Genomic DNA, 26,486 nt, shown 5'->3' on the forward strand with positions numbered 1-26,486 from the left:
GGGAGCCTGCTTCCTCCTCTCTCTCTCTGCCTGCCTCTCTGCCTGCTTGTGATATCTCTCTGTCAAATAAATAAATAAAATCTTAAAAAAAAAAAAAAAGATACAAGAAGCATTGATTTTAAAAGAAAAAAAAAAGATGAAGTGGACTTCATTAAAATTAGGAACTTTCACTCTTTGAAAGGAATGTTCAGAGAACGAAAAGACAAGCCAGAGACTTGGAGAAATTATTTGCAAATTACCTATCTGACAATAGACTTGGATCCAGAATATATAAAAGAACTCTTAGAACTCAGTAAGAAAAACAACCCAATTTAAAAAAAAAAAAGGGTAAAAGATTTGGATAAATACTTCACCAAAGAAGATATATGGGTAGCAAAATAAACACATGATGTTTAACACCATTAGTCATCAGGACAATGCAAACTAAAACCAAAATGAGGTCTGACTGTATACCTATTAACCAATAAAACATAATCTCATAGAGGGACTGAGAAACTGGCATTAGGGTCCTCAAGAAATCACCTCAGGGCTTTTGGGTTACCTATGTTTAATGAAATTAAAGACAGAGATGAAAGAAAGAAATACAAGAGAAGAAAATTTCAATTTTATTTACCCCATTGCGAACTCATCTAAATTTGTTTTCCCCATCAGGACAGCTCCCTGATCCAACAACTTCTGAACAACTGTAGCATTAAAAGGTGGTACGTAACCTGAAAAAAATTCAGTTATTTTTATTGTAGGAGAGAAAACAGTGAACATGCAAGAAACAAGATTTTAAACTATAACTAAGCTGGTCATATGACATGTATTCATTATTCCTAATTTGAGTAGTAGATAGGACTTTCTTCCAAAAGCTAGTTAATTTTAATTTTCCTACTGCTAATTGCTGTTTTCCAAAGGCAGTGGTTATATTCATTATTTTTTTAAAAAGATTTTATTTATTTATTTGACAGAGATCACAAGTAGGCAGAGAGACAGGCAGGCAGAGAGAGAGGGGGAAGCAGGCTCCCCACTGAGTAGAGAGCCCGATGTGGGGCTCGATCCCAGGACCCTGAGATCATGACCTGAGTCGAAGGCAGAGGCTTTAACCCACTGAGCCACCCAAAGCCCCTAAATTCATTTTTTTTATCATCTAAAAACACTGACTTTAACAGTTACTACTGCACAATACTGAATGCTAGAGATGTAGCCAATTCATTTGAAACTAATTACACATCATTATTTTGCTCATTGTACTTGAAATGCTATATCCCATAGTAAATTTTTATCTATTTCCAGTCAGAAACAGATCTTTATTCTCAACTGAAATTTCATCTAGTGTGTACTCCAAGACAATTAACAGCAATCCACCTATCCTGGGACATACTCCTCAGAGACTTCCTTTCAGTGTGTAGCACTCTGAGCAAGATTTTGCCATGTCTTTTTCCTTCTAGGATCCAGGAATCTTGAGAAACTGGTTTCCTTCTGACCCACTAAACTGTAAAGAATAAAACTAAGCATCACTATATACTCAGATAAATATAGTGATAGAAGAAATGGAGGAGTTGGGAAACAAAAGACAACTAGACAATAGTAGCGAACCCTCACACCACCCTCAAGAGAGGGGCGATGACAGCCACTTCCTCCCTAGTCCTGTGGTATCGATGAGTGGGAGTCAGAGGGCACTGAGTGTGTGTGTGGTGGTCAGTTAGTAAATCTTCCTAAGTAGGATTTCTAAAACATCCTAATAGGATACATCCATTAAGCTGGCTTACCTCTAAGGAGGAATTCTGCAGTCCGAAAGAGACGATAGTGAAAATATTCCAGCCCAAGTACTTCTTTTGCAGATATAATTAGCCTGAAACTACCCTGGTGCTTTAGTATCTTATCTTTAATTTAAACTGGAAAAATATTTTCATAAAACTATTAAGGCTCTGGACGATTAAACTTTACCTTTCAGCATGTTTGAGGCACAAGTTGTCTCAATGCCGGACGTGCTAAAGTTGTCTTTTACTGCAATGGGAATTCCATCTAAATCCCCAAGTGAGCGACCTGCATTAAAAAACCAAAAGAATAGGAGTTATATCCAGAATATAAAGACACACTAATACTAGTTATTGCAGTAACTATTAGTTTTTGGCGAAGGTACTTCTTCATAAATCAAGTTGATGTTAGAAATTATTACATTTGGACATCAGAAATCATATACCCATTAGCCTTATTTTTATTGTACCTCATGGCAAGTTCTTGATATAAGGCTATGTTTTAGGTTAAAAAACCTCACTGGCAAATGGAGACTGCTATATCCAATTAAATTCTTTCTCTAGGAATATTCTAATTAAGTATAACTCACAGTAATTTACCTTTCTTATATCTTTTCTCTGATTCTTCAGCTTGCTTTAAGGCCACCTCTTCTGAAACAGTAATGTAAGCGTTTAGAAACTTGGTCTTCTTGATAAGAGAGAGACATTTTTGACAGAGCTCTGTTGGAGTAATTTGGCCTTGTTTCAGTGCTGCAGAAACCTGTAATATATACAATTCAAAAACCTTTTACTGAGGCTGCAGAAGTTTCAAGTATTATACTGAGTGGGCAGGTAGAGTGGTGAAGTGTAAAATGTTGAAGTGAAGCTTGGATTCAAAACCAAGAGAGCCTATACCTTGGGAGCGTGGTGAGCGAGTGTAACACACCCATCAGCTTGAGTGAGGGTGCGGGGCACAGCAGTCGTCGCCCGAGTGGAGGAATGTGCTTTTTTTTTTAAAGATTTATTTATTTATTTGACAGAGAGAGACACAGGGAGAGAGGGAACACAAGCAGGGGGAGCAGGAGAGAGAAGCAGACTTCCCACTGAGCAGGAGCCCAAGGTGGGGCTCGATCCCAGGAACCTGGTATCATGTCCTGAGCCGAAGGCAGATGCTTAACGACGACTGAACCACCCAGGCACCCCAGGAATGTGCTGTGTGTGTTTTTTTTTGTTTTTGTTTTTGTTTTTTTTTTTAGGAATGTGCTTTTTTTAAGTCAGGTTTGCATCCCCAAGGGCAGGGGTTCAGGTGCCATTGCATCTAGTAGGAGCAGAGGCTTGGCGCAGGTGGGACACGAATGGGGGTAGATTGTGCACAGGGTGGCTTGGCCGGAACACAGGCAGTACAGAGTAAGAGCAACAGACTGGACAAGGCCCTGCAGGACCTTATGGCTCCAAGTGAGATCTTTATATGTTACTGCAGAATTCGAGTAACAGCCACTACAGATTGAGAAAAATGCTTATAAAATATGGGTTCAAAAGCACACTAAAACCAAACTTCTCCGCCATCCTGTATTGGATGTGTTAGAAAGGCTGGTAAAGAAAGTGTTAGGATCAACTGCACCACAAGTGGCCAGAATCTATATGTTTGTAGTAAGCGAACCTTGAAGTGATGACTATTTAATACTTCCTGGAGGAAGTAATAGTAAGTGCTTACTAATTAGATAAAAGCAACGAATAATAAGTCAAAGACAACACCCAAGCTTTGCAGATTATCCAAACAGAGTTGGATGAGATGAGGGCTCACGGAGAAGGTGGATGGGTAGAGTACAATTTACTGAGTATTTACCAAGAGCCAGATACCGTTGCTTTACTTACATGCGTTACTACCTCACTTAACCTTAACACAACCACGTAAGTTGTCATCTTATTAACCCTCACTTTACAGATGCAGAAACTGGAGCTCAGAGAGGTTAGTGATCTGTCCGAAGCCACACAGTAGCGCAGGGTAGAGGGAACATTATAACACTTGCCCTTTCACCACCTCTCTGTGCCAGAACAAGCTCATTTCCTCCTCTGAGCTGACCGCATCTCCAAGTGTCCTACATCCACCAAGCAACAGCAGTCTGCATTTGAGGGGAAAATCTGCCAATCATCTGCTCTCCGCTCTCCGCTGTTGAATAAATCATCAAAGCAGCGGTATTTTTTTTAAGTTTTTTTTTTTTTTTTTAAGATTTTATTTATTTGTCAGAGAGAGAGAGGAGCGAGAGTGAGCACAGACAGACAGAGTGGCAGGCAGAGGCAGAGGGAGAAGCAGGCTCCCTGCCAAGCAAGGAGCCCGATGTGGGACTCGATCCCAGGATACCGGGATCATGACCCGAGCTGAAGGCAGCTGCTTAACCAACTGAGCCACCCAGACGTCCCGCAGCCGCATTCTTAGGGCTGAGGGTTTTAGAAGAGCAAATCAGCGGGAACAGGAACAGAGAGGTCCCTCAAGGCTGATGCGCAAGAGAAGGAAAGCGTGGCTGAGGGGCGGCTGGGGGAGGGACCCAGGAAGGGGAGGGGCAGCTGGGGGATGCCACAGCCAAACTGCAGTAATGAAGAAAATTATGCCTCTCTTTCTTTCTTTGCCTCTCCTGAAGTTTCCTAATATCTACTATCCTCAGGCTGCTTTCTGACTTGCCAGCTGGTATAAGAATACAAGGGAAAGGCATTAATGGTTGTGGTTACAAGGGCAAGAAATGAGATTGTCCGGGAGCACTCATTTTAAATGGTGTTGATCTTCATTAGGACCATTCTTAGGAAATTCAGATTTGAGAAAGTCAGTAAGAGAATTGGAGCAGAGAAATGAAAACAAAGACGCTAACTAGCTAGAATGGCCTGAGCATAAGGAGTGTGAAATCGAACAGTGCAGCTTCCCTGGGGCAAAACTGAAGGTGGCAGAGCTGAATATAAGATGAAATCAACTCTAAAAGTTTTTGTTAAACCAGACTCGCTCTCCCTGACTTCTTTTCTCTAATGGAAAGTAGGCTTTTCCTTGAGAGCCCTGCTTCTCCTGCAGCTTTCTCAAGCGATGACTGTTTTAGCTTCCAGGCACCAAGGAGCAGAGTCGAGTGGGGGAAGGGAGCATGTGCATCCTCCTCATTCTTCAATGCCTTCCTCTTCCCCCTTCATTCAGAAACGCCAGCTCAGCTGAAGGACAGGCCTTGGAGGAGCTTAGATCACTCTCCCTGGGGTGTGAATCCACCGTCTCCCAAGTACTCCTTTTCATTCATTGAAGATTCCCACTTAGCTCTCTTTGATCTTTACAGTGGCTCCTGCTGTTATTCTGGTTGATTTCAGACTTCAGGTAATGTACACTGACACCTGGCCTCTCAGTTCTTGACGTCATTTTGGGCAAACTTTTCCTTCACCTTGCCCCAGTTACCAGCTCAGCTCAGACTGCGTCATAAATCTCTATAACCTCCAAACCTCCATTTGAGTTATCCCACACCTCCTGTCCATTCAGCTCATTTGCTCCACCACCCACATAGTCAAGAAAAAAATGGGGACCTCAGTCCTACAACTGCAAAGAAACAGAGACTGCCAGCAACAGATGAGGCTGAAAGGGGACCCTGAGCTTCAGATGAAACCACAGCCTTGGCTGACCCCTTGATTTCAGCCTTGTGAGACTCTTGTGAGCAGAGAACCCAGTTATGCCATTTCTGGATGCCTGACCCACAAAACTGTAATATGAGAATAGGATTATCTTAAGCCAAAAAGTTTATATTAATTTGTTAGGCACCAAGAGAAAAATAATACAGCTTCTTAGAAAAAATAAGAAATCTTCACTCTTCTTAGAAACTAGGGGAAGAGATAAGTGTAAATACATATAATTTAGTCCATTTGTCCCTATAACAAAATTAATGTCAATAAAGGCACTTAGTTATTATCCTACATTATCCTAGGTGCTTTATATTTCTTTCTTTTTTTTTTTTTTTTAAGATTTTATTTGACAGAGATCACAAGTAGACAGAGAGGCAGGCGGGGTGGGGGGGTGGCGGAGAAGCACGCTCCCCGCTGAGCAAAGAACTCTATGCGGGGCTCGATCCCAGGACCCTGGGATCATGACCTGATGAGCCGAAGGCAGAGGCTTTAACCCACTGAGCCACCCAGGCGCCCCATATATATATATATTTTTTTAAAGATTTTTAAAATTTTATTTTAATTCCAGTATATTTAGCATCGTGTTCTGTTAGTTTCAAGTGTACAATATAGTGACTGAACAATTCCATACAACACCTGGTGCTCATCAGAGCAAGTGCCCTCCTTAATCCCCATCATCTATTTCAACCATCCCCCCACCCACCAATGCTTTATATTTCATTTAATCTTTATATCCACTATGAGGGGTTGGTATTATTATTTTCCTTTTATAGATAAAAAACTAAAGTTCCTGCTTGAGGTCACAAAGTAGAAAGTAGCCAAGTTGCTAAGATTCAACCAAGGTCTGTTCTTGTTTCCAAACTATTAACTTTACAGAGAGCATCAGAAGTTGTTATTCTGGTTGGTTTCAGACTTCACATAATGTACACTGACACCTGGCCTCTCAGTTCTTGACCTCATTTCAGGCAAACTTTTCCTTCACCCTTTTTTTTTTTTTTTTTTAAGATTTTATTTATTTATTTCACAGACAGAGATAGGCAGAGAGGCAGGCAGAGAGAGAGGAGGAAGCAGGCCCCCTGCTGAGCAGAGAGCCCGATTCGGGGCTCGATCCCAGGATCCCAAGATCATGACCTGAGCTGAAAGCAGAGGCTTTAACCCACTGAGCCACCCAGGTGCCCCCCCTTTTTTTTAAAGAACCATCTTTTAAAAAGAATTGTCTTGATAAATGCTGAAGGTATAGGAGAGCCCTTGAGGCCTGAGTATCCAGCTGACAGGTACCCATGCACACACTCCATTCATGCTTTTGTCTCCAATGTTTCAAGAAATTGCATCAGGATGACTAGCAACCTCACATTCCTAAATCCAGCAGTCACTGCTCAGTCCTGTCTTACAAGTATTTCTCAGCAGCATTCAACTAAGAGAGCACTCTCCTCTGGAAGCTTTTCACTTGTGTTTCACGACATCAAGACCTGGTTTCCCTCTTGCCTTACTGACCATTCCTTCACCTCTCTTTTGCTGGCTCTGCTTCCTCTTGCTGACCTCTACATGTTGGAAAGTTTTAGGCCTTCTTCTGTTTTTGTACTCAACTCCCTGGCTGTTCTTATCTGGCCACATACTTTTATTATAGTCTATACTCTGGCCAATTTATATCCTCACATCTCACTGCTTTTCTGATCTCCAAATTCCTAGATATGCACCTGCTTAACTGACATCTTCACTTGGATAGCTAGTAGGCGTCTCCAAATTAACATGCCCAGAACAGAAGTCTTGATTAACTCTTCTCTTTCCAAATATGCTTCTAAGAGCCTCTCCTGTACAGGGGTCCTCAAAAAACTAAAAATAGAACTATCACACGATCCAGCAATTCCAATTCTGTGTTTTTAGTCGAAATGCAAACACTAATTCGAAAAGATACATGTACCCTTATGTTCACTGATGGACGGAATGGCTAAGGGAGATGTGGTATATATACAGTGGAAATTAGCCATAAAAAAGAATGAAATCTTGCCATTTGTGACAACATGGATGGATCTTGACAGTATAATGCTAAGTGGAACAAGTCAGAAAAAGACAAATACCGTATGATTTCACTTAGATGTGGAATCTAAAAAACAAAACAAAACTCATATGCTGAGAACAGACTGATGGATGCACACAATGGGAGAAGGTACGAGAGGCACAGACTTCCAGTCATAAGAGAAATGTCATGGGGATATAATGTACAATATGGTGACCAGAGTCAATAACACTGTTTCGTACATTATGTAAACTTTATATGGTGACAGGGAAAAGCTAGACTTATTGTGATCATTTTGCAGTGTATACAAATACCAAATCATTATGTTGTACAGCTGCAACTAATATAATGTTCTATGTCAATTATACCTTAATTAAAAGAAAAAAGTGGGGGGACACAAACCTCTTTCCCATCTTGATGTTACCATTTTTCCAACTGCCCAGGCCAAAAATCTAACCATCTTCCTTCATTCTTCTTTTTCCCTCATCAGCAAGCCCTAACTTAAAAAACAATCCCATTTCACATCACCGCTAGGGCCACCCCATCTCTGCTGCCATCATCTCTTGCCTTCTAACTGATCTTCCTGCTTCCTCACTTGCTTTCCTATAGATCACATCTTTAGGAATAACCTGAGGAACTTTTTAAATTTTAAATCAGATCATATCCACATACTCAGAACTTTCCAGAGGCTTCCCATTACACTTAGAATAAATCCACACTCCTCAGCACAGCCTAAAGTTTTCCATGATCTGGCTCCGGTTTATCTTTCTAAACTCATCTCCCACTATTCTTTTCATTCTCCTTTCTCCAGGTATGCTGGCCTTCTTGCAACTCCTGAGTATGTCAAGCTTGCTCTTGCTTCAGACTCTTTGCACTTACTGTTCCCTCTGCCTGGAATACTATTCTCCCAGGCCTTCCCCTTCATACCCTTTAGATCACTTAAACATACTGTCAGAAAAACCTTTCCTGACCACTCCAAGACACCTGGCTCCCCCCTCTAGTTCTCACACTGTGGCCTGCTTAATCAATCTTCATAGTACTTTTACTACCTGTGATTATATTATTTACTTAAAAACAAACTAACAAACAAACTTCTTTAATGCCTGTTTCCCCACAAAAATGCAGGCTTCATGAGGACAGGAACTTCTGTTTGTCTTCATGTTCATTCTGTGTCTGGAACACAGAGGTGTTCACTAAATGTCAGTTGAATAAATGAATAACTGAGTTGTTTAAAATTTGGAATCTGTTTTCCCATAGAACAATAATTAAGTGTTCTTAGGTAGACCCCCACCAAGCCTATTGAATATATATTAATAACTTAAGGATTAATATTAGCCTGGTGTCTGGCTCCTGGAAACACTGGGATTGTGCCATAAAAGAGGAAGGTGAAAGTGAGACGACTCCTCTTTCCTGAATGTACCTGCATAAAACTCAAGAAATAGGACTTTTACCTCCTATTTGGCATGTTACCTCCTTTTAGTGCTTCCTTCCCAGCCTCCTCTGCTACTCTAGGCCTCACGTAGGTCCCCAACATTGCCTCAAAACTCTACAGTTTCTCCCCAGCAAATTCTCCCTTTCTTCAAATTGATTATATCAACTAGAGTGTGATGGAGATAAATTTTTATTAAACTACTGTAATTCACAACAATGGGAATAAACTGACCCTCCAAGGCATCTTTATATATTTAAAAGAAAACGTGTACTAAATTAATTAACCTCTTAATTGGTAGAATATGGGCAACAGTACAGTGACATTGTACTGTTGCCCAGTACAATGATGTGGGGGAAAAAAATACAGAGAGGAGAGAAGATATTTTTTGGGCTGGGAAAATGTCTACCAAATAATGTTTTGTGCACAGTAGGCATCAACATATATTTGTTAAAGGAGTTATTTAGTGAAAGTAATCCTGCTCATGCAAGCTCTTATGTACCTTAGATCAGCTCTCCTGCTTTTTTTCCCCCTGGAGGCAAAAGTTGTTTCTCACAGGAGCTCACTCAACAACATCAGAAAGGGGGTGGCACAAAAGAGGGAGTGCTGAAGGGGGAAAGGGCAAAAAAAGGACATACTGTATTTTTATAGGTTGCATTTCATTTTAAAACAATTTTTTTTAAAGAACAAATTGGATTCTTTAGTAGAGGAATTTACTGTACATAAATATGTAGCAGAGCCAGAAGCCATATTATGATGGTAAAATACTAATGTACTGGGGGAAGGACTACTTATTATTAAATGCCTGTCAATTTTAAGTTATGATAATTTATAGCTTTCTAAAAGGATACCAAAAGGGGGTTAGGGTGTTGAAGATTTCCCAGGTGAAGATAAGATAGGAAGATGGAAGGCAGGGTAGGTCTTTAACCACTACTTAGCAGAATTGCCGGGAACTTTGGTTAACCATATACTCCAGTCCTCAAATCACAGAGCTGCCAAAGTGGGACACAGCTGTGGTTTTAACAAGAGCCAGACGTGATTCTTATAACAGAGGGCCTGCAGACAGTTCTCCAGATTGAGAGATATGGGCCAGAAAGCAAGGAGACATGAACTGAAGCCTTAACAGCAGAGTAAGTTAAAATTTACAGACATAAATTCAAAACAGAATTAACAGGGTTTGGTGATTTACTGGATATGACAGATGAGAAAGAATGTAAGGGCAACTGGGATAAGGGTTGTGCTACTAAATAGAGAATATTAAGAATTCAGAAATCAGGTTTTTGTTTGTTAAGATGAAAACTGAGAGATAAGAAAGTGGTTCTGTTACCATGCGGAAGTCAACTTTGGTTAAATTCCGTGGAGGTGGTTATGGGGCATTTAGAAGAGATGTCCAGAGGGCATTTACAAATATTAGCCTAGAGTTTAAAAATTTTACCTAGGCTATGAAGACACAGGTGAGGGAATCTTTGGTATAGTTGACGTTTAGAGAATATATCAAGGCAGAAGAAACTAATAATTACTCGTCTGTATTTTGCAAAGTACAGATTTGCTGAGTTTCTTAGCGAGAACTGCATCAGATGAATGCAGGGGACAGAAGGAGACTGAAGTGGACTGGCGGAGCCCAGTCTGAGGGGCCATCCATCAGGGGTCTGACCGCAGCCTTAGCAAACGTCTAATTGATAGAAGCCTGTGTATGCTTCCACCGCTCTGCGTAAGGCTCCCTTGCTGAGGTCCTAACTCCAGAATGGGTAGAGGGAGTACAGCTGAACGCCCCAAAGATCTGAAGCCCCCACCCAGTTCCAGGAAAGGAGACGGCGAGGCTGACCAAGAAGCGGGTCAGACCCCGGGTCTCCTTGTCCACGGACTCCGGGAATCTTTCTGACCTCCCTGGGCTCTCAGCAGCCAGTTCCACTCACTTCTCGGAGGGTCCGGCCCAGCATGGTCCTCGTGCCTAGCCTGCCGCCACAAGGCCCAGGTGACAAATTGTAGCAAGAGGTCAACACCCGCGCCGGGGATTACATGGGCGCAGCCATCTTTAATCGTCCCTGCACCTTTCAACACCAAGTACTTAGATTGGTCGAATTGTTGCTCGGGGAAATGATCTTTGCTCACGATTGGTTGGCGCCGCAAAGCAACTCTTGGAGCGAAGGAGAGCGGGTCGTAAGGAGACTCCGGTTAGGGTCTCAGAGGGAGTCGAGGAGGTTCTGATTTTCTGTGGCGTCTGGTTCGCATCGGAGTTCGCTTATTCTGCCGGGGGCTTCCTGGACAGGGCTGGATTCTAGGGGTTTTGTTTTTGCTTTTCAAAGGGGAGAGGGTGTAAGGAAAGAGGAGAATGGACAGACTATTGATCGGAACGTTAATTGGGGCTTTTCGGATGGGAAGAGCAGAATAATTCTATATTCTTCTTCCTTCATTTGCTCCATTAGTTAGGCTGACTTCATTTTTGAATTCTTAACTTGAAATCGGTCAGTGTGTTTGGCAGAATTTGACCTAATTCAGGGGTTAGAGTTCTATCCTGTTTAAATGCATTTTAATTAGGGCACGCAATTCAACCGGTGTTTGCGATGGAATTTCTGAAAACCTGTGTACTTAGAAGAAATGCATGTAACGCGGTTTGCTTCTGGAGAAGCCACGCGGTACAAAAGCCTTCAGTTAGAAAGATTAGTACTACCTCTCCAAGGAGCACTGTCATGCCCGCCTGGGTGATAGATAAATACGGGAAGAATGAAGTGCTTCGATTTACTCAGAACATGATGATACCGGTCATACACTATCCAAATGAAGTTATTATCAAAGTTCACGCTGCAAGTGTGAATCCTATAGATGTTAATATGAGAAGTAAGTTTTCGAAAGACATTTCTCCTTACCTTTCTTTCATTTCTTTTTTAATTCAGAGTTTCATCAGGGATCAGTTCTTAAAAATCAGTTGTTACCTGACTGCACTTCTTTGGTTAACACAAAGGAATAGTTTAGGTGTTTGTATCTCAGATAATCCTCAGGTTTTTGAAATTGCAATGTTCATGGTATACTTTAGTCTTTTGCGAAATATAAGCAAATATACCTTTTGAAATGTTTCCTTAAAATATAAATCAGAATTTGAGTTAATATGAGCTCCACAGCTAACTTTTTGTTATGTTCTCCTGGGAACTTGGTGGTATTCTGAGGGCCATTGCGGGTTTTGGAGGTTAACGATTATGTTTTCACATCAGTTCAGGATTTGCATTTTTTATAATAATTGCTCTCCCACTATTCACATTTTTATTTATTGCTGCAGTGGGCAAAGCAGGACAGATGCCAGATATGATAGGGCATAGTACTTTCCTCATTCCTGCTGTTGCATTTTTGCCCTAGGCAGTTAAAATGCCCTTTTCTGTATGCTTCATCTTAAATGGGAATGTTACCATCCCCAAATCAGGATAGAATTATAAAATGATATGAAGAGGCACCTGGGTGGCTCTTAATTTCTGCTGGGGAATATTGACAAAGCTTGGAGAGCACTATATTCCTTAAAAATATATACACACCATGTAATTAGTATAGTGCTGAAAAGATTGATTACTATTTGTGAATTTAACTTTGGGGAAAATAATGACAAAAGTATTCCTCACCCATATCTTCTGAAAACATTTAAAAAAATCTCTTGGGGTGATTCGTTATACTCCATGTTATAAAAAAAAATAAGCTGCCATATGCAGTTTAACCATAGGTCTGTGTTTTGAAGGCCTGCATGTAACTTAGAGTTCTTATCCAATTGCCTTTAACAGTTACTGTATGTGAACTATGCATGATTAAATTTCTTGGTTTATATAAAGCAATTATAAAATTAGAATTAATGATAGAATGAATCATTTTGTGAAATTTATGGAGAAGTGTTGGGACTGGCATTTTCTCATTTTTCCTCCTATTTTCCAGGAGCTATATGATGATTAGGATGTCAATTCTCATTTTTTGATCATAAGATCTCTTCAACCTCTTAATAATTACAATGGGCTTTTGTTTGTCTGAGTTACAGCTATCAATATTTGCCTTATTAGAAATTAGAAGAGCAAATTTAAAATTTTTACTCATTTAAAAATACAGTAAACTCCTTTGGTATTAAAATTACAAAACTAAATCAGGATAGAATTATAAAATGATATGAAGGGGCTCCTGGGTGGCTCAGCCAGTTAGGCAACCAACTCTTGATTTCGGCTCAGGTCATGATCTTAGAGTCCTGGGACTGGGCCCCACATGGAGTTCTGTGCTCAGCCGCTAGTCTGCTTAAGGATTCTCTCTCTTCCTCTCCCTCTTCCCTGAGTGTGCATGTCCTCTCTCTCTCTCAAATAATTAAATAAATCTCTTTTTAAAAAATGACATAAAAATGAGAGACAACTACATAGGTGAAGCATTGAAATAGGTAGTAGTTGGTAAAGCATAGGATCTACTTCAAAGTGCTTAACTATGAAAAATAGCTGTTTTCCAAAATAAGCAAAAAAGTTTAGTGAGAAGAGTATCATTGTTTTATACTTTTGCTTATCTCTTTGCTTTCTGGTTTATAAGACAGATGGATTTTCATGAACTTTTGTATTCAATCTATTGCAATATATTATCTGAAGTTAGTGAAGAAAATCCAGCCTCATACAGATTGTTGAAAAGAAAGGACCTCAGGGCGCCCGGGTGGCTCAGTTGTTTAAGCGACTGCCTTCAGCTCAGGACATGATCTCAGGGTCCTGGGATTGGCCCCCCGCATCGGGCTCCGTGCTCAGTGGGGAGTCTGCTTCTTCCTCCCTCTGTGGTCTCTGGCTCTGACTCTTGCTCTCTCTCAGGTAAATAAAATCTTAAACAAACAGAAAAAACCTCTTAGGCTCCTCAGAAAGATATTGGGGATGTAAAAACTAGGAGAACTGCTGGCTTAGGGAAATAAAGTCCAGTATCTCGGTCTTTAGGTTGTTCTGTTTGTTTTTTAAGATTTTATTTTTAAGTAATCTCTACACCCAACACAGGGCTTGAACTCATGACCCTGGTGATCAAGGGTTGCATGCTCTACCACCTGAGCCAGCCAGGCACCCCTTGGTCTTTAGATCTTTTGACTTCAATTTTTTTTTTTTTTTAAGATTTTTTTTTTATTTATTTGACAGACAGAGATCACAAGTAGGCAGAGAGGCAGGCAGAGAGAGAGAGAGAGGAGGAAGCAGGCTTCCTGCAGAGCAGAGAGCCCGATCTGGGGCTCGATCCCAGGACCCTGGGATCATGACCCGAGCTGAAGGCAGAGGCTTTAACCCACTGAGCCACCCAGGCGCCCCATTGACTTCAATTGTTAATGTTGCTCTTTTTAGCTTAGTGACTGTGACTAGACCTGGGCTGTCCAATATGGTAGCCACTAGTACCAGGTGAGTGTTAAGCAACTGAAATGTGGCTAGTTTGAATTGAGATGTTCGTATAAAATACACACTGGATTTCAAACACTTAGTTTAAAAAAAAAAGAATGTAAAAGATCTCATTAATTTATATTGATTGCACATTGACCTGATACTATTTTGAATATATTAAATATTAAGATAAATTTTACTCTTCTTTAATGGCTACTAGGAAAGTTAAAGTGACATATGTGGCTTGCATTATATTTCTGTTGGACTGTGCCAGTCTAGACAGTGTGAGGAATACCTATTACACACAGCTTTTTGGGGAAGGGGTTTGAGGAAAGACTTGGATTCTTAAAGGGCTTATAGCTAGACAACTCCCCATTAATGTAGACTTTTTATGTCATTTTAAAAAAAGATTTATTTAATTATTTGAGAGAGAGAGAGGACATCCCTATTAAGGATGAATTGAAATGACTTTACCCTGATTGTCCCATGAAACCCATTTATGTTCTTTTTCTTTGCTCTGAAGTAAGACATGCTACTACTAGTTGGGTATAGTGTTTTACTTTATTCACTTACATTAGGTATGAAGATAATTTAGTTTTTATAGCTTATGTCTTTAAGCAGTAGGTTTATACCCAATGATCAGTATATTTTTTCATCTCCTTTGACTGTAAATCCTTCGGAGGTGGATCCCACGGTCTACCAACCACTACCCGTTTCAGTGCTTCACAATGTAGTTGTCATTCAGTTTTTATTTTTGCGTCCTTTTAAAATTTTCGTTCTAACTTAAGATTGCAAACTAAAATTAGTGGCGTTTTCACCTTGAGTAATTTGTACATTTTGTCTTCTTTGAGATCTGTTAACTTTTAATTTCTTTGAATGCACAGGCACAATTTGTTTGGCGTACATTTTAATTTCAGTAGGATGCCTGGATCTTGACTTTCTTGGCTGCTATTTAACAATGTAATATCGTGACACGTTTTACTTTTATGTGGTATTCTTGAGACATCTTAGTTTTTTATAACTTAACTGAGTACTGTTATTTGTAAGTTATCATATCTCCTGCTCATGGGTCCTTTTTTTGGAGGATGTGTGATTGTTGTTGCAGAAGATACCTGAAATGGTAGCTTGCAGAGATAAAATACTGAGTAGAAGATTATAAACTGGGGCACCTCGGTGGCTCAGTGGGTTAAGTCTCTGTCTTTGGCTCGGGTCATGATCCCAGAGCCCTGGAATCGAGCCTCGCATCGGGCTCTCTGCTCATCGGGGAGCTGCTTCCTCCTCTCTCTGCCTGCCTCTCTGCCTACTTGTGATCTCTCTCTCTCTCTTTCTCTCTGTGTCAAATAAATAAATAAATAAATAAATAAAAAGATTTGGAAAAAAAAAAGATTATAAACTGTAGGAAGTTCTTTCTCTTAACAAGAACGTAAGGACCTATGAAGCCAGGCTGTTTTTCTGGAGATAGCCACTATTATTGGGCGTAAAATCATAAATCATATAAATGGCTAAATAAATGAATAATCTTAAAAGAGGAAAAATACATAGCCAACAGCATCCTACCGACAATGTTGGATTTCTTTAGATGGGATTAAAGTCTCCGAAATTGAGGACCTTAGGATTTTCCAAATCATCCCAACTCTGAGCCAGTTAAAACTGGCAACCTCTAACGATGGGATGAAGCTCCTAAGAGCCCCCATTTATTTTTGTTCCCGAGTAGGTCCTTGCTCGCTAGCAGCTGCTTTCTGGATTTGGGGCTTGTTTGGCTGGTCCCAATAAGGCAGGGCTCCTCCATTAACCGGGAAAACTTGAGCAAACTTGTCCTGCAGACTCTGTGCCTCAGAAAGGACTGAAACCTTTTCTGTAGCTCCACTCTGCCATGTCTAAATACGCACTTTTTTGCTCACACCACGTAGGAATTTCAGCAAGTAATTATGTAATTGTGTTTTAGTTATGGAAAAGGAATATAAAACAGGAAAAGTGAAACATGACTTCCGTGAGTATTACATGTGAAGTTGTTTTTCTTCCCCCTAATGGGGGGGTGCATACCTAACTAGCCAGATTGCAAATATGTAATATTGGCATGATGGCCATCAGCTTAGATTTTCTGGGACTATCCCAACTTTTCAAACACTCTGTACCATGTGTCTTGATTTTTTTTTTAAATTAGAAAAACAACTTCTAACAATCCACCCACCAGTCCTCTCCCCCTGTATCCTCTCCCCTTCCCTCCTGCTATATGGATTAACTTCCTTGTTCCGACCTAAGGCCAACCCTCCATGTGGGTTCCTGATTCCATCCCCTTTCATCAGCTCAGGAGCACTGTTTCAGAAGTTCTTTGCTGTATCATCATTCTTTCCTTTCTCCTGGATCATTCTCATTAGCACACACACTTGCTGTTATTTCTCCCCTCTTGAGTTGGGGGGAGACACTCAAAAATCCTTTCCCCATCTTACCTGTGCCCCTCCAGTCACTATTTCCATTTCTGTGCTCCCCGTCATAGCAAAAACTGCTTGACAGAGTTGAATGGTCTTAGGTCTCCAGTTCTCCCTTTCCTGTTCTCTTTCTAGCGCCCCAGGCCACAGCAACTGCTCACAAGGTCACCAAAGACTTCTGTGTCATTGGATCAGATGTTTGGTTTGGTTTTTTAAAAAACATATGGCAGCTTTTGACTTCGTCAGAAAAACTGTTCTACCTGTCAGCATTTGACCTTTTTTTTTTTTAAAGATCTATTTATTTTTAGAGACAGTCCATGAGCAGGTGTAGGGGGTAGGGGCAGAGGGAGAGGGAGAGAGAATTTCACATAGACTCCCTGCTCAGTGCAGAGTCCAAGGTGGGCTCCATCTCACCGCCCTGAGATAGGATGGGAGTAGAAACCAAGAGTTGGAGGCTTAACAGACCAACGCAGATGCCCCAGCATTTGACTTCTTGAAGTGACCCTCTTCCCTTGGCCTGTGGGACCGCTCTTCACTGGTCAGGCCTTCTCCATCTCCTTTGCTGGTTTTTCTTCGTCTTTAAGATCTGAAGTGCCACCTTTATGGGTGGGTTGTGGGGGAAAGGGGAAACTCACGGAGTGGTTTAGTGATTTTGGAACATAAATTGTGGTACATGACATGAGAAAGGTGGAAAGAGTGCTTATCTTGGAGTGTCTCACCTAGCAGAAATGGTCTCTGAGAAATGTCAAGTGGAAGAGGCTATGGCAGATAATTTTGTGTCCTAGAAAAGTCATTTTATATGTTGAAGCTTTGTAATAAACTACTTTGGGTTATTGTAAATGGCCAATTTATTTGAAACAAAAAAGTTACAATTAGAATGTCTTCAGGTCTACTTAACTGATATTTATGTAAATATTTTTAAAAATATGTATAATAAAGCAGTTAACTTGACAGAATAGAGGTAGCAAATGGTTTGTTTTTTTTTTCCCCCACTCACTAATATATGCACTTATTTCGGAGATGTTCTAGAAGCATTTTGGGAGATATGGGGAACATTTTTCTTAGACCGATGTTAGGCATGGGTATAGTATTTGATACTATTTTTTGACTTCAAACAGCTTTATCATTTATCTTTTTCACTAGACTTGGCACCAAACAATTTTGTTGTTTAAAAGTTCATGAATGGGGGCGCCTGGGTGGCTCAGTGGGTTAAAGCCTCTGCCTTCAGCTCAGGTCATGATCCTAGGGTCCTGGGATAGAGCCCCACATAGGGCTCTCTGCTCAGCAGGAAGCCTGCTTTCTGTCCTCTCTCTCTCTGCCTGCTTCTCTGCCTACTTGTGAACTCTGTCAAATAAATAAATAAAATCTTAAAAAAAAAAAAATCAATTATTCAAATAATGGATTTAAAAAAAAAGTTCATGAATGAATAAAAGAAACCATTTTCAAAGACTAAAATTATATAAGGAAATACCAAAAAGTCTGAAGGCAACTTCAGAATTGGAATTTCAAAAACATTTTGAGCAGTGGTAGCTTTAGTTGAAAATGGTTATAACCTTCCAAGTAATTTTCTTTGGAAAGAACAACATCCCTTGTTTTTGTGGGTTCAAGTGCGATGATAAAAAAAAAAAATTGTGACGTTGATTATTTTATAATCTACATCTTGAGGATAGAATCTGGCATGTAACTCTCTAGTGGCTTTTAAATAATTTCATTGTTTTGGAGAAAACCGATAAATTGTATTTCACAGGTGGTTATGGGGCTACGGCTTTAAATATAAAACGTGATCCTTTACATATTAAAACCAAAGGAGAAGAATTTCCCCTGACTCTGGGTCGGGATGTCTCAGGTGTGGTGATGGAATGTGGACTTGATGTGAGGTACTTCAAGCCAGGAGATGAGGTGAGTTAACTCCTTTTCTAAATATGCAGATTTCATTTTGTTGCTTTTGGAAGTAAATGTATCCTTGACCTTTTAAGGCTAGAACCTTCATTTTCTTTGTTCTGTTGTTACATTTTTCACTAACTATTCCGAAAGAGCTTGACCATACTTGAACTTTTTAAAATCCAGTGTTTAAGAATTTCAAGACTTTAAAATATGTAGGACTAGGACTTTTTTTTTTTTCTTGAAGTCTTTAAATGACAATTTCTACCTTATGGGTTAGATGGTTTTAAAATAGCTAAAGTTTGGTTTAATCACCTGTCACTTGTCACTTTGAACTTTTATACCAAGAAATTAAAGTTGAGCTCATAATGATAGCTAACACTGTTCTAGTTGCTTGTCATAAAAGAACACATTTAAAGCTTATGAAGTAAGTACAGTTAGGCACAGTTTACAAGATGACGAAGCCAAGCTGTAAAGAGTCCTGCGTAGAAAGTGCTGGAGCCAGGATTCAAGCCCCAGAGACTGGGCTCTTACCAGTACTCTAAGTTGTCCGTAAATACGGTGGATTTATTAGCATCTGCTTCCAATGTGGTTTGAGTTGGCAAATTCAGAATCCTACTAAGTACTACATTTATATTAAGTGAAAATAACTCTTTGGCCTGGTCTGTTGCTGACTTGTGCTTTTTTGCAGGGTGGGGTCTGTGTCGGGGAAAGCCCTCATGCTGAGCTTCGGTCAGAAAATATGTTTCTAATGAAGTTGTGTGTTTCAGGTCTGGGCTGCAGTTCCTCCCTGGAAACAAGGCACCCTGTCAGAGTTTGTTGTAGTCAGTGGGAATGAGGTAACTCCCCGACTCTGTGCCGAAATGCCATTAGAAAGTATAAACAAAGACCGACAGATATCTCTGAAATAACTGGTTGCTTTTCACATCGGGTTTGTGTTTTATGGGTAGTTTTGAAAGAGCTAAGATAGAGAATAGGAATTTTTGAAAGAGTAAAAAAAGTATTTGATGTCCTTTAGTAACACTGCCTGCCAAAGCGGCTCTTTGTCTCCCGGAGCAGGATTTGGAGTGGGATCTAGAAACCCTGCTGTGTTTCTCAGTTTTACCCAGAATAAGCAGTTGAAACCAAATATACCAAATGGAGCATACCGGTTAATCATCAACAGAAGCATGAGAGTAGCAGGCTTTTTCAAATAACTTTAAAAATAGTCTCATCAAGTATAGTCAGGTGGCCTGACAATTTGAATAGAGAGAAAGGGGTTAACAGTGAGGAAATTGGCTACAGAAGGGAGGGCAGGAAGGGAAAAAGGGGTATTACTGAGATTAGAGAAAGTCTGGAAAGATTATCTTCCACTAAATGGGAGTGAAGGAAGCAGCTGATCTCAAAAACAAATTAGAATGTGTTTATGAGGGCTCAAGGTTTATTTGGATTTATTTCTGGGTATAGTCAGGACTAATGGGATTATTGAATGTGGTCTCTTTATGAAGAATTAAGCAGCTTTATCTGATAATGTAGCCTATAAAATATTACTGAACCTCTGTGAGGCAGGTTGAGTCATTAGGAGAATATTCCTTAGGGATAATCCTGGAGTAGGGTATGCAGTAAATACTGAACCTGGCAGAATGTTATAGGCATATCTATGAAATCAGTGAAAGGAGTTGGATTCCTATGCAGATAAATATACTTAATTTTGTTTCTTCATAGGTTTGCTCATCATTGCTTATTTCTAACTGTTGTCTCCAAATTCAGGTCTCTCTCAAGCCCAAATCACTCACTCATACTCAAGCTGCCTCTCTGCCGTATGTGGCTCTCACAGCCTGGTCTGCTATAAACAAGGTTGGCGGCCTGAATGACAAGAATTGCACAGGAAAATGGTAAGTATCAATTGTGGTCTCTAAACCTCCCTTCTTTCCTTCTGTTGAGGTTTTTCTTTGCAGTAGATTCGTGAGAAGAGTGTTAAAATTCAGATCACTTGCATGAGCAGAGCTGTGGTAACATTTAAAACAATCTCCAAAAAAACCTCCTATTTGTGTCAATTTGTACTTTTTTTTCTTTTTAAAGATTTATTTATTTTAGAGTGCCTGAATTAGGGGTGGGGGTGCAGAGGAAGAGGGGAAGAGAGAGAGAGAGAAGCATCTTCAAGCAGACTCCACACTGAGCACAGAGCCTGACGTGGGGCTTGATCTCACAACCCGGGCATTATGACTTCAGCGGAAACCAAGAGTCAGATGCTTAACCGACTGAGCCACCCAGGCGCCCCCAGTTAGTACTCTCTCGACCTCATTGTGTTGACTTTTAGCCCAAGCAAATGGGAATTTTTAGATGGAAACATGTAGGGGAACTCCAGGAGTTGGAACTTGGTAAAATAATGCAAACGTTTGTATGTAAATTTCTGTAAAGAAGATCCGTAGCTTTGATTAGATTCTTAAAAAGGTTAAAGCGTCATCACCTTATATGTTTTGTAAGGTGCTTTTCCCCCTCTGCTAGGATTTGCTCTCTGACTCTCAGATTTCTGTGAAGACCAGATATAAAGGGACTGCAAAACACCGGTGAATATTCTTGAGTTCTCTTAGGCTTCCTGCTTGGCATCCTTTAGGTCAGTTTTTGTGCTTCCAGGTCTTTACTGTTCAAGTAGCAACACACAGTGAGTAGGAATGGGTCAGGTGTACTTGAGTCCATATCCAGATTCTGCTGCTTTCTAGCTGAGGGGCCCACTCTGTCACTTCTCTTCTGAGTTTTGTTTTACGGGGTAAATGCGAAAACACAAGTAAAATTAGTGGCGTGGCACACGTTGTGGCCCGTGGAAGGCACTCAATAGAGGTGAGCCTGTGTTCTTCGAATTTTAGAGAGTTGGCGTGATCGGGGAAACTGATTTTTTTTTTTTGGCAAGAAAACAAGGTGCCAAGAACCATTTAATGATTGTGATAAAGGAGAGAAATCTATAGGTCAATTTTTAATAAGACGAGTATTTTGGTTACTACGAATTAGCGCAGGTAAAATAATTAGACTGTTATGAAACCTTACACTTCACATTTAATGTGTTGGGCTACAAAGGCTTCAATTTAATGAAAGCTTAATAACTGTATTTCTGAAAGCAGTGTGAAGATGATTCATTTAATGAGCTGCGAGCCTTTATTGTAGAATTCAAGGTAAATATTTATTCTAAAGGTCAACCCTGTTTATTTTTTAAGCTTCTGAAGTTACCATTTAGGTCAACTACTTTGTTTAAATTAAATTAGTCTGGGCACATAGCTTTTTCTAATGGTCTGTCTTCATTAATAACCTTGCAGAATTCAGGGTTTTCAGACCTTTATTATGGTAGGCTCTGCATTGACATGATGCTTTATTGTTTTGTTTTTCCTTAAAACATTAGACTTCCCATGCCTGCACGACCATCTGTGTGCTGTGGTTAGACAGCTCTCATTCCTTTTGCCAGTTCAGGGCTCTCCAGGCTTATTCATTTCTAGTACCTGGAAGAAAACAATTTAGAAACTGCTCTAGTTGTCTTTTCTTAGGCACGTAGATCCCCGCTTTGTTGTTGGCCTTGTGGGTCAGTCTTTGGTATTGTGTTATCTTCTGTTTAAGCAGTAATGGCTTGGAACCAGGGAATTAGAACATGTGGTCCTGTTCTCTGTTGCTTACTCATAAGGTGACCCTGGTTATGCCATTTCTGGGGTCTGTGCAGTTTCCTCCAGGGTACTGAGCGGAGGACAGTGTAGGTTGTTAGGGGAGCTTTGAGACGTGGAAAGTTTCATCCTTGGTAAGGCAGTTCCATAGTGTTTTGAATTGGGTGTGTTCATTTCTTTAGCCATGTATTAACCAAACTGAAGCGAGATCCATTGTAAATGGCTCCTATTTACACTGGCTCATATCCTGAATCTCCTGCATTCTCACCGGACCTGTAGGATGCCTTTGTTCCAAGTGGCAGTGAGAGCTTTGGCCTGTGGTGCTCTAGGAAATCTGTTTCCTGAAGTTACTGCCTTTGGGTGGTAATAATAGTCTACCTCTCCCAATTCCTTATTTGTGGGAATCAAATGAGAGGTGTGAGCACCTTAAAATACTATTAAAAAAATTTTACAGGAGGAAATTAGGACTAAAGTGGGATTTTATTATACATAAACTAAGCAGTTCCAGTGTCCAAAGTGGCTTTTTTCAGTTTGACTATTCATGGTGAATGGTGGAACATATTTTGCTTTCTCTAAGGCATAGTTATTCTCTTTCTATTAGCTGTTGACATTAAGGCATGTTTTAGTCTGCAGTAAAGCAGGTCAGTGTTTGTTAACAAGGGCTAATAGTCTGTTTTTCTAACTAGTTAATTAAAAAAAAAAAAAGAAAAGAAAAGAAACACCCATCAGCACCTTGGAGGAATTTACAGGATTTCTTTGTAACAAACAGCTTTTTCAAATTAAAACAAAGCTTTCTAAGGTAAGGTTTACTTTCTAAGGTAATGTTTACTTTTTCCTTTTTTGTTATATAATTGGATTTCTGCAATAACTGAGCATCGTTAACCAAGGTGATAGTTTCATACTGATGTCACATAATATATCATTTTTGCCCACACTTTGATATCACTAGAAAATGTCAGATGCAATGATTTTTTTTCTTACCAGCCCATCCATAGTTTCTTCTTGATTTATTAAGTTGGAAACCTAGATAACCTAGGGCTCTCAAGATGATAGAAATGTTTTAAAACGTGGTTACACCAGATACTTTCTGAAAGCAGTTTAGTGTGATGGTTATATTTATTGGTAGTGTCGTGGTACATCTTGAATATTTCACGATCTACCTGAAATTCATCTTTTACTGGGAAAGTTGTACTTCACTCTGTTTGACAGAAGTATTAGAAAGTGTTGGAAATGGAACCATTCCTCTTGTACCATATAAATTTTACTCTTAAATTGTGTATACTTGAAACTCAATACAGTGAATTTAGAAATGCTTTTCACTGTTTCTTATTTGAGACTAGTCTTTATGACAGTAAAATTTTGTCAAGTAATTGTGAATTGGGTGTCTAATTAATTCTGTTACAGAATTGGACAGGCTCCAGCTTGAAATCATTGGGTTTACCGCCCTCCCCCAACCGCTGGGCTTCCGTGATAATTATAATACAGCTTCCTTCCTTTAGCTGCCTTCTGCCTGTTCTGCGCCCCACCACCCACCTGTTTCTCCACACACTGTGCTCCCACTGCCCCTTTGGACTGTGGTATTTCATTTGTACTTGAGTGGGTGGTATGGTCAGAGAGGTAGGGGGAAGGAGACGGAAGCGTCAGCAGTTTACTTGCAGGAAGAAAATCGCCTGGCTGGGAGGAAGAGGAGAGGGAGGGTGGAGGCTCTGGCCAGTGTGATGCAAATGTGTCTTGCTTCTGGACCTGTTTTGCTGGGGCCCCAGGAGGGCTCAGTTAAAGCACTAATAGGAACCTCTTTCCTGGAACTTTGTGGTGTACAGATGAACTTTCTGAGTGACTAGGGTACTCTCTTGTGAAGCTCAGAAGCCTTCTGCTCTTTGGGGCACTGTAACCTAACCTCCAGCCTTCCCAGCAAGCCAGAGCTATGCCCCTGTCCCCCTGGGTCATAGCTGACTAAGTGGCCAACCCCGTGATCTTTTTCAGTTCTCCTTAGCATTTCACCTCCTTGAAGTATATGGCACTGCTGACCACTTCCTTAAGACTCACTTTTTCCATGGTTTCAGGATATCAGACTCCTTTGGCTTTCCTGCCTTTTTGACCATCTCTTGTAATTTTTAGAGGACCGTCTCTTTTCTCCAGCCTTTAACTGTTGCCATTCCCCCGTGTCCGCTCCACCACGGCTCTCTGACTCCCCGAGGTCTCTCACCTGCTCCCAATTCCTGTTCCTACCATGGCAGCTTGCAGATTGGTGTCTCACCCTAGCCTCTCTGCTGAGTTTCAGTTAGACATCCCCTTTGTGTTTTAAACTCCACTGGGGCAAGACAAGACCTCCTGCCTGCGACACCGAGTCCTCTGGATTGCTAATGTCCATTAAGTGGCATTTCCCTTCAGCCAAAACCTGACCCTTTCCAAACTCCGCTGCCTCTCCTTCCACAAACCAATTCCTTGTTCTCATCATGTAAAATTTAGGAAGGCTGTCAAATGGGAGGAAAATGTCTTCCAAGTTCCTTTAATATGGGGGCTGTCAGATTTCAAGGCATTTTAGGTTTTCTTCTGCAGTGAATAGGCCTAAAATACTTATAGGTTGTAATTGCCAGCCCTCATTTAGTAGTTTGTGGTTGATGTCTTCCATGTGGTGGTATCAGATGACTATATAATACCACGTAGTGATGCGTTTATCCTTCACTCGAGGGAAAAGCATGCGTAGATTGCGGAGCACAGTGCCTCACAAGCAGTGGAACACTCTTCCTGAGGGATTCTGGGCAAGAGCAAGTTTTACAGAGCATTAGAAGAGGCAGCAGGGAAATGGCATGATTGCCTAGGAGGTCCGTGATTTCCTTATAAGGCTAGCCTGGCCTGTTTTCTAGGGTAAGGTAAGCTGGCTACAGCCGAGTTGGAGGACTGTGATGGGTGTTAAGTGCAGACCGACTTAAGTTGAGATTTATGACGTGGCCTAGGCCCCTGGGGTAGCCTCCATGTTGTAGCTCCTGATCTAGGAATTAACTTTATTAGTGGCGTATTGTTAAGTTTTTACAGGTCTCATAATTGGAGGAATTTTCTGGAGATGAGCTTGAGGTTCTATGTGTCTCAAACCTTGTTTAACCATTTTCCTCCTTCACTGCTTGTATAATCTAGTGCTAGGTACCATGATACTTAGTCTTATCCTAATAAGACCATAACTTCATGATGCTTTGTTGTGTCACTTCAGTGGGAAGCAGGAATATTCCTGGAAGGCATTCTTAAGCCAGGCAGCCTGTGGTAACTTAACTCTATTCAGAAAGGACCATGGCCCACGTCAGTATTTTCCACTAAACCCAAAGCATTTGTATTTCCAAATCCGCTTCCCTCCCACCAAATCTACTGTTACTTGGCACGAGGGGCAGCGTAATGGAGGGTGTAGAAATGGAAAGAGACAGAAATGTTAACTGATTGTGGTTAATAGAGAAGGAAAAATCATTTTCCCTCTTCCTTTCTGAAATCTCTACCGAGACCTCTGTAATAAAGGTTAACAAGAAAAAAAACAGAAGTTTATTAACATGTGTACCTCAGGTACATGAGCTACCTGGGGAAAATGAGGCCCTTCAAATGGGTAGCTTAGAGTTCAGGCAAAAATACCATCTTTAGCTAAAGACAAAAGACGAGGCACAGGTAGGGAAGGCCAGTTGTGAAGAGGTTGCCGGGAAATGCAAGGTAAAAATTGTGATACAGATTTAAGTTGGTGCCTTTTCCACTGATGAGGGTCTAAAGTTATCTCCAGGGATTAACCTTTGTCCTTCCTGGTAGCTAGGAGGGGAGGTACACCTTTTATCAATTGATGTCCTGCTTTTAGGCTGACAGGAGGGCCCAGGACTTTCTTATATCTGCTTCTTCTCAGCTGCCTTCAGCTCAAAATAATCCTTATGCCAAAGATGGCATATTCTGCCATCCTTCATTAGCATATCTTTTGCAAATTTTACAAAAATCTATGTTCACGCAAGTATTTTGCTAGGGCTCCTCTCAGGGCTTTGTGTAAGTAAAAGGCTTGGAGCAGGGAAGGAAAATATGGTTTTCCTCCACTCTTCTAAGTTCTTGCCTGGGTCCCCTGTAACAAGAGACAGATTAAAAAGGCAGAATCACACAGATTTATTTAATACAAGTTTTATGTGCTGGGGAGACCTTCATAAGGAAAGGAGGATCTGAAGAAGTGGTTAAGCCTGTGTTTATGCTATATTTGATGAAGAGTGAAATGTCTTCCAAAAAAAAAAAAAGAAAAGAAAAAAAAGGTGATCAGAAGGTATGAGCTGGGGCGCCTGGGTGGCTCAGTGGGTTAAAGCCTCTGCCTTTGGCTCAGGTCATGATCCCAGGGTCCTGGGATCAAGCCCCGCATTGGGCTCTCTGCTCAGCGGGGAGCCTG

At 40.7% G+C, this 26,486-nt stretch overlaps 2 protein-coding genes across 2 annotated transcripts in view; one reads left to right on the forward strand and one right to left on the reverse strand.

The window, feature by feature from the left end:
- The window catches only part of LOC111158272 (glutaminyl-tRNA synthase (glutamine-hydrolyzing)-like 1), a 35,367-nt gene extending 24,552 nt beyond the window's left edge, over positions 1–10,815 (reverse strand). Inside the window, exons 1-4 of the mRNA XM_022520196.1 lie at positions 10,726–10,815; positions 2,343–2,502; positions 1,933–2,031; positions 614–710 (exon numbers count right to left, since the gene is read on the reverse strand). Of these exons, the coding sequence (XP_022375904.1) occupies positions 614–710; positions 1,933–2,031; positions 2,343–2,502; positions 10,726–10,749 (380 nt within the window). The 5' untranslated portion in view covers positions 10,750–10,815. The remainder of the gene's footprint in view (positions 1–613; positions 711–1,932; positions 2,032–2,342; positions 2,503–10,725) is intronic.
- A 128-nt stretch (positions 10,816–10,943) lies between these two features.
- LOC111158293 (reticulon 4 interacting protein 1) overlaps positions 10,944–26,486 on the forward strand; it is a 45,033-nt gene continuing 29,490 nt past the window's right edge. The window contains exons 1-4 of the mRNA XM_022520228.1: positions 10,944–11,647; positions 18,334–18,485; positions 19,238–19,306; positions 20,217–20,341. Of these exons, the coding sequence (XP_022375936.1) occupies positions 11,374–11,647; positions 18,334–18,485; positions 19,238–19,306; positions 20,217–20,341 (620 nt within the window). The 5' untranslated portion in view covers positions 10,944–11,373. The remainder of the gene's footprint in view (positions 11,648–18,333; positions 18,486–19,237; positions 19,307–20,216; positions 20,342–26,486) is intronic.

The sequence above is a fragment of the Enhydra lutris genome, unplaced genomic scaffold, assembly GCF_002288905.1.
Source record: "Enhydra lutris kenyoni isolate GAN:26980312 unplaced genomic scaffold, ASM228890v2 scaffoldscaffold58, whole genome shotgun sequence".
Classification (NCBI taxonomy): domain Eukaryota; kingdom Metazoa; phylum Chordata; class Mammalia; order Carnivora; family Mustelidae; genus Enhydra; species Enhydra lutris.